Source organism: Pygoscelis adeliae, unplaced genomic scaffold (assembly GCF_000699105.1).
Source record: "Pygoscelis adeliae isolate BGI_AS28 unplaced genomic scaffold, ASM69910v1 Scaffold181, whole genome shotgun sequence".
Lineage (NCBI taxonomy): Eukaryota > Metazoa > Chordata > Aves > Sphenisciformes > Spheniscidae > Pygoscelis > Pygoscelis adeliae.
Window position 1 is genome coordinate 3,428,772 of NW_008824360.1, and position 8,702 is coordinate 3,437,473.

At 39.9% G+C, this 8,702-nt stretch overlaps 1 protein-coding gene across 1 annotated transcript in view; it reads right to left on the reverse strand.

Annotated features, from left to right (window-relative positions):
• The window catches only part of DOCK7 (dedicator of cytokinesis 7), a 100,453-nt gene that overhangs the window by 28,927 nt on the left and 62,824 nt on the right, over positions 1-8,702 (reverse strand). Inside the window, 7 exon segments of the mRNA XM_009319857.1 lie at positions 215-354; positions 1,137-1,307; positions 2,334-2,447; positions 2,600-2,740; positions 2,844-2,939; positions 3,951-4,040; positions 5,266-5,358. Of these exon segments, the coding sequence (XP_009318132.1) occupies positions 215-354; positions 1,137-1,307; positions 2,334-2,447; positions 2,600-2,740; positions 2,844-2,939; positions 3,951-4,040; positions 5,266-5,358 (845 nt within the window).

An 8,702-nucleotide genomic window follows, 5' to 3' on the forward strand; every position in this document is an offset into this window, starting at 1 on the left:
AAAATGTGATTTAAATAATGTTTACAGAGTCAGGGCTAAGGAAGTAAGAAATACAAGGGGCAGGGAGAAAGAAGAGGATTCTCAAAGAACTGTTTTCTTATCTTCTCAGCTCACAAATTTAAATCAATTCTGGCCGTGCCAGAACTTGCTTTGCATCCACCATTTGCTTGGAATTACAGAAAACTCTTGGGAAAAAAAAATTGTAAAGATTTACCCTTCTGCATCAGGATCTAAAATGACAGCCAGTTCTGTTAACACAAGCCCGGCCAAGTAATGCTGCTGGCGGAAAGGCACAGACAATTCAAACATATTTGCAATCTTCTGGTCTTGGACATTTGTGGAGAACCCAGAACTCTGTGAAAAAATCAGGTTTCAGAAGTTGCATAATGAGGCCCCTTGGAACACAGAGTCAAAGCTTATGAAATACATTAGAAGCAGTTTTCAGAATTAAAGACAATCTCACATGAACTACCTTTTCCCTTTTTTGTTTGGATCTAGGCACATCTACTTACATTACATGTAAGCTCACTAACTCTACTATTAATTCTGTTTGTTGTTATTGCCTTCCCACCTACAGGGCAGGCCTTAGGGAAGTTAAGCCAAATAACCTTTAAAAGTGGATTAGTTAAACTTTTAACTCGGGTATGGATGCTCTTATTCAGGCTTAAGAAGGCTTTAATTTGATTTAGTCTACGTAATTTCGCAACTAATTAATCCACTTGAATGACACGCTTGCTAATTCAAATTACTTTTTCTGAGCAGGCTAGGACTAAGCTACAGTGCACTAGAAAGACCTTTGTTTTGTAAGAAAAGGGTAACATTGAACCAAGCGTTTTCTTTAACGGCTCATTTATGTTCATGCGTTTGTCCAGTATAGGAGGGGACTAAGTCCCTAAGGACAGAAATATATGTGGTCACTATGAGGATAGGGACATGGGCATTCTTTTTTTCAATAATAAAAGATCAAAAGAAGTCAAAACCTATGTGGCAGGAAAAATTAATTTCTAAATGAACACTTCCAAAAATTATTAGCAAGGAGAGACTGAAAATACAGGTGATACAACTGCCTCACATGATTTCAGCCTCAGAACAAAGCTCAGCTTGCATTTCCACAAACGATCCTTGTCACAGCATACCTGAGAAGTTGCTGAAGACACAGATGGTGACGGAGATGCAGGCGGTGTAAGCAAGCTGCAGGGTAAATTCAAGGTGACGTAGTGTTCATGGCTGCAAACGATGCGAAGGAAGTCCAGCCTCAAAGATGCCAGGTTACTTGGATTTGTTAAGGAATACAGCTTTGAAGACACCTGGCAAGTTTAGCCCGTAAGATTGCAGTTAGCGCCAAAAGAGAGTATAAATGCAGCACCAGCCCCCCTGTCCCACCACTATTCCCCCAAAACACTTGCAAAGCAAGAACTGAAGAGCTTGATATCATTAAGTGGTCACATCCACATCACTTCTTTGTGCTACAGATTAAACTTCTGATGTGCAGGAGCCATACACATCCCAGCCAACAGCACATGTATCAATACAAGATGTGTATAACAGCCATATTTATATAAGCAAATAAATAACTATGTGCTTCACATATGATAGCCACATCCTATTGATTTCAGCAGGGAGTTGTGAGAAGCAGGACCGCACAGTATGATGCATTAACAGGTCAAAGATGCAGGTTGGCTAATATACAGTAGGCAACAAAGCTCAAATGCTACTGCTGTTCTTGCCCCTTATATAAAATGTTTTAGACTCTGCAGGAAAAATTAGTCTAAGCCTAAGCTCCTGATACCTCATCATCTCCTTTGTACACAGTGTCAGCACAGATGTTTGTAGTCAAATGAAACTTTGTGGTTTGAGGTGATTTCTCTGCCACAACATTGCAAATAAGCTTCCCAATGCTAACGTAGGAACCCCCCTTATGGGGAGGAGACCTTGCACCCTCAGAAGGATGGAAGGTGAGCTTGGTGATCAATATGATCATACAGGGTCAATGTGTCCTTGAGAGACCCGCTGACACGCCATGATAGTCTGAGTTCCCTCACAAAACCTCCTACTAATTTTTGGTTCAATTACTCTGAACATGGTGAGCAGAGGGAATAATTCTTCCTTCCTGCTGCATGTCCATTCACTCAAGGGAATTACTCCCAATTCACATTTAAGAGTGTAATCAGAAGGGTGTAAACTCTAAACCACCACTGAGAATAGCTTGCTTGCTCTAAGAAGACCTGAATAGCACAATTCTGTGTCCACAGTTTACTGTCTGTCCAAAGAAAATTAGAGTAATAGGCTATGCTATGGTTCACAGTTAAGTCATAATATTTATCTGCATTCACCTGTTTGTAGCAAGTCTTAATAAGAGCAAAAACAAATCCTCTGTCCATGATAGACAACAGGTCATTGAGGAAAAATGCAAGACTGGTGTTGAGCCTTTCAACCATTTCTGTATCCTAGAGAGAAGGAAGAGAAAAAGGGTAAAGAAAATGAAGAAGAGCACACTGTATGTTTTCAAACAACAATTCCTGGTCTAGGCACCAGCAAACATGCAGGAGGTCTGGTGCCTGAGCTCTGACCGGGGTTCAGTTTAATTGTTTGCCATTACCTTCTGAAACCGAGAGACTATATCACCGGCAATTGTGCTGACCAAAGCAGTTACATCATCCATGAAACGCTCAGGAAAACGATTCTTTCTTGGCGCATCCAGTTTGTCAGCAAAATACAAATGATGCACCATGCTCTTCACCTATAGGAATATAAATTACAACAAAGCCACTTGCAGTTGTTGCCGTTCGTGTTTTAAACTATGAACTGTAAGAAAATAAGCAAGGTGCTTCCAGTTTGCTCACCATCAGCTCGAAGAAGAACCACGCCTGCTGTAGGGCTGCCTCCCGCACACTCCCACTGCACACAACCCACTGTAAGGCCAGTTCTTCATGAAAAAGCTACACAGATTCAAATCCAGAGTTAGTTCGAGCCTCAAGATCAGCTCACAAAACAGTCCGCATGAGAAATGGTAGCACGGTCCACGGAAAGTATGGCAAACAATGAGGTTAAGCAAAATAAATAACTGGGAACATAACAGCAGTGGTGGCATCCCTTAAAGAAAACCCCAACTAACAATGAAGGATGATGTTATGATATGTGATGTGAGAAACATTTCACAGCATCTTGCTCCAAAATTGAATTTCAAGTGTCCAAAGAATTTTCCACCCACCCAAAAAAAAAAGTTTGGTGCTCAAATAAGTTTAGTTTAAAAGTCTACCTTTCTGCCTGGTCTGATTTTTGCAGGAAAAAGGAGTAAAAAGTGGACATATAAAGCGATTTGTACGAAGATATATATTTACTGTGAGAAAGGACTTAAAACAGTAAGAAAGAAATGTGGGGCTAAGAAACAGCTTTTTGATTTCTTTTCTCGGGAGGACCAACCCACAGACTGGACGTTGTCAGTGATCACATTTTCATTACACAAAAAGTCAGGCATTTTGCCTTTCTGACATTGTTTAGTAGGATCTCGTCTCTTCTATGGGAGTGTACTTCGAAAGTAACTCCCATTCACTTTCTGGAGTCACTTTGGACTAACACCTATATAACAGTTCAGTACACATCCGTAATGCTAGCCATCTAACACATTGTAATTTTGCACACAAGAATGTATCATTTACATGTCTAGACAATGCTATTCATATTTTTTGAAAGCCAGTAATAAACTGGCTCCAAACAGTATGGACATTAAATCAGATAAGCTACTCGTGATCATTTTATTGTTCCCAATTCAACTCTGTCAGAATACTTCATATTCACTACAGCCTGGATATTCAGAGGTGTTAAGCAACAGCAGTTCCTAATGACCTCGGAAAAAATCAGGCTATAAATAAAAGAATAGATTGCATCATGTTTTCAGAATGACTTGGCCTCCCTGCCCCACAATACCAATTGTCTTCACTGAAATCTACCTTTTTAGTTGGTAATCGTCCTGTTAATGTTTGTAAGAAACTTGACGTCTCAGTGTGCGAAGACATACGATTACAACTTCGATCCGTAGCCTACGGAGTGGAGATGAATGAATGATGACAGGACATTAAAGTTTGCTGTGGATGGGTTTTGCAGCTCAAGGACAATGTACGTTTACAAAAATACTGTTCCAACTGTAGGCTTTTACTGTCTTTACACCTTTTTATGCATTCTCAAACTCTTACTCATTTACAGATTTGGTTTAAACAAAATGACAGTACTTTTTATTGTTTTAAGACATATAGGCTATTTCAATAACTGCATGTTCTTATGCACAAAAACACTTAATGCTGCAAAGCATGAAACTTTTTCATCATTGTATTTTATCAACATGCATATGTCAAGGAAGTAATACTTGTAATTTCAGTCCATACCTCTCAATCTACCAGAGACCAAGCACGTGGGGATGTACCCCACAGCGACGCTGCTGCTGGCACAGTGAATGAGAAAATTACTGAAGTTCTGTTTCTGATGGAAATAATTTGCCATGAGTGCAGGTGAACTCAGACTAAGTATTTCTGGAAGACCGATAAACTTGAAAGGAGGTACAGTTGAGAGGTACGTTCAAGGCAATCATGCAGTGGAAGGCAGCAGGCAATGGGGGGTAAATAAGTTAAGTCTTTCTGACTGAAACTGCTATAAAGTTTTCATACTTTGCAACACAGAACAGATACAATTGGCCCTAGCAAGTCACTGGTTCCAGTACTCAAATTTACATGTTTTAAGAGAGAATTTTACATGTGGTAATCAATTTTGGTTCAACAATATTCCACTCAGTCATGAAGGATTACTTGACGATGAATACTAAATGCTTGATGAAAATGGCAAAATGGTTCACAACATCAAAAGAAATGGCAAACATGGACAAAACTATGAAGCTGTGATTAATGCTCCCACTTAGAAATGTGCTCCACCTGAAGCTGAAACTAGTGTTAGAGAAAGAGAAAAGAAAAGAAAAGAAAAGAAAAGAAAAGAAAAGAAAAGAAAAGAAAAGAAAAGAAAAGAAAAGACCAGCAATCACTGAAACGAAAGAAGGGGACACGTTCACTCATTTTGAGGTTTTTCATGCAGTGTGGTGAGGTGGTAAGGGAGAAGATGCTAATTTAGAAAATAAAACCCACAAAGTTTTCAAAGAATAAATAAATAAATAATAAAAAAGCCAAACCACCAAAACTGGAGTATACACTGAAAGGAAGATATTCTACAGGGAAACATCAGGGAAAACAAAGCCAGAAAAACCTCTACCGAAGACACCACCTGTGTTGACTCTGCACTTGGGCTGGGGTTGGATCCCCATGGGGCTGCTTTTGGACCACCAGTGTTTACCCAGGAATTGGAGCGGTCTAAACCCTGGGCATGTAATAGAAAGCAGTTGGGAAAGGAAAGAAATATTACATGTTGCATGCCATACAGTAGTCAAAGTTTAGTCCTTAAAAGCAATCAAACCAGGTACACTGCAAACACGTCACCAGTTAGCACTGTTAAAGCAGCCTGAATTCTCAGGTGTCTGTTGAGACATTTTAGTCCAGAGGATTATTTTATATCTCATCACAAACATACACCACATTAATACTGTCGACAGCTCTGGTCCAACCTGTCCTATCTGTAATGCCTGACATTCAAAAACTATCCTCCTCCTGAAAAATTCCACTCTTACTTTATCAGTTTAAACCCATTCACTCCAGTAGATGGAGCCAGCCCAGATTTACAGTGTGACAGAGGAAAATTGATGCACAGATGTGAAAACCACGAAGGATGCTCTCTGAGGTTTCCCGCACTTTTAGGGTAGACTGCTTGCTAGCCCACAGTTTATAAGCTCTACAACTCTTACGGAAATGCTGAGAAACTTTGAAAAGACTGACTGTCAGCTCTCATCGGGTTTCCTACTCATGGAATAAAAAACCAGCACCACTGGTAGAGTAACCCTGTGAACAGGACTTCACATGGACATTTGGGTATTTTCTGTGGGCAGTGTGGCAAAGAGAGGAAAGAGCACATACCTTTTCTGGAACCAACCTGCTTTGCCAAGCAAAATATTTGAAAAATCATCCTGCTTTTTAAAAGCTCAATCTAGTTTGTACTCCAAATTCTACTCCTGCAATGGATCATATGGGCAAAATTACTGTGGATCCCTCCTCTCTCTCTGCTCCCTTCTCCTCTCAAGACACTCAGAAAGAAGAAAAGGAAAAATTTAAACTTGTGTTTGTCACTCACGCTGCTCCCAAGTCAGGAATATTCAGTGGGATGCAGTGGACTTTCCTGGGCCCCAGGAACCAGCTCTAGTGGAGGCAGTTTTGCAATGCCACAACCAAATAGCAGTTCCTCATAAATTCCACACATAGGTTTCGACCCTCACCTAAGCAAGAACTTTCATCCTAGTTTCTGTGCCAACTTAGGGCTTTTTCCCAATACATGAAGCAAAGGTGCAGCCCATTTCATCACAGCGATTATCATCAGCTGCAAAGTCCACCAAGCCTAACAATCTAGTTCTCTCAGCAAAGAAAAATCCACCTCAAGGTTGAACCCAGCGTGAGAGCTGTAACCTGGGATTCGAACCATAATCCACTGAGCTATCCTCTATGCAGAGTACAGCAATGCTGTAATTTTGCTTAAGATGTCCAATAAAAAAATACTGAACACACATAAGGAGAGTCTTTTAATCTCAATTACTTTTTGGAAGAAATAAAGCTCTCTGCCCTGCTCAGACCCATAAACATGCTTTATTTTGCTCACAGTGAATTAAAGTTGAAAGGACTTTGCAGAATGCTGAACTAAGCTCATGTTTGGTAAAATCAGGTCTAATTTTGAAAATGCCTTTATCACACTCACATTTCTGCTCACAAGCTTTCTAAACATGTCACTCTGGTTCTGAGGATAAAGTTAAACATATACTGTGTTTGCAGAAGCAGAAGTAATTTTGCAAAAATCTGAAAAGAGAAAGATTCTTCCCTTTTTGGAAAATAAAAGAGTACAAGAGCTTCTTATTGCTTGGCGGAGTCACTCAAAAGTTCACAAAACTGCTATTAAATTCTGTTCTGTCTCTGGAGTTCAATCTACAGCTGGATCTGTGCAGGAACATAGCACACATTTGTGAAAATCCACTGTCAGAGCAATGAAACTCCACAATCTTTTCTGTTTTTTCCCAGCACATCTCCAACATTTCAGGAACACTTAAAGTGTAAAATCTCATCATAGGTCTTTTTAGACACTTGACAAATTTGCTTTAGTAGGGAATAAAATTTACATGGCCTCAATTCACAAATGAAGGCAAAATAAGTGACAGACCTAAAACCTCCTCTCTTATGCAAATACACAGAAATCTTACAAATCCTGTAAAGGGGATGACTATTTGAATTTTCAGAATTAAGTAAGAAGCTGATACAGGGGAGACTTAAAGCATATTTACCAAACCTATCAAATATCTTACATTACAATAAAAAACAATACAAGACTGGACTCCAAAGACGTCCCATCAAACAACAAAACACAATTTGTTTTTTTCAAAGCAGAAAGCCTCCCATAACAGATTCTAATTTGAAGTGCAGGTTCCCTATTTGGGTGTATATGCTTAAGGCATTACCTGGAGAAACAGAATAGGAATTTTTGCACCCTTTTACCCATTTCAGCATCTCAAGAAGTGTCTTATTTTTGTCTGTTGTTATTAACAAGCAGAAATAATTATATTCAACCCAAATTCTGTATAGTCAGACTGACCTTAATTTCTGATGCTCAGACTACCCTAAAGGAAACTTTTCCCTTAATTATTCACAGAATAGGTTTTTCTTTAAAGCCTGGAGTACAGCTCTAGAAGAAAATCTCTTTTCATTTTGTATTGTGACATTATTCACTAAGCCAGCACGTGTTAAAATTCTGATAGCCTGTGTAAATTCCATATGCACATTAGTGCCTATGGCATTTCACAAAAGGTCAGGGTTGTTTAATTAGCAAGATACTGAAGTGGTCTTTAAAATATTTTAAGACTTCCAAGTCCAAATTTTGATGTAAGAAATAATGATTTGGCTGCCCACATTTCTTCAGCCTCTTAGTTGGTCAGCAAATCATGTTATTCATTTTAAATTGGTAACCTCTTTCTGAAACTATGTTTTTCTTGCTCTTGTAAAACCCAGGACCAACCAGTGTCAAGCCTGCCTGGTCAGGCTGACGGCTTTATTAAAAAACTTGCTCACTGATCTTCCAAAGGATCGAACATAACAGCTCTCTGAAAGGGCTCAGGAATTCATCTGTGCTGGAAGAGTGAAGGGTCACAGGTGGGAAAGCATCTCATCTTGGTGTAAGTTATCACAGTCTGAAGATTAAAAAAGACAACCCCAAACAAGCTAAGGCACCCCTCTCAGGGAAGGGAATTACCAACACAGCAGATTTGCCCTGGCTCATCCCACCTATTTTAGGCACAAAAATGAAGTGCTCAAATTGGGACTGCAGCAGTCCTATGTACTTGGAAGTCACCAGAGAGGGACGGGCCCTTCTGCAGGAGACGCATATACTGAGCCCTTAAGAGCCAAAGTAAGACCATGCCAGATGCTCTGCACTAATGTGCCCACACTGGAAAGTCACTTTTAGGCGTGGGGGGTCAGTGTGGGTGCAGAGTTAGCACACCATAAATTCACACTGCAGCTCAGCTGGCCGGACTATGGCTCACTCATTAACCATCCAAAATCCTCTCTGGCCCATGC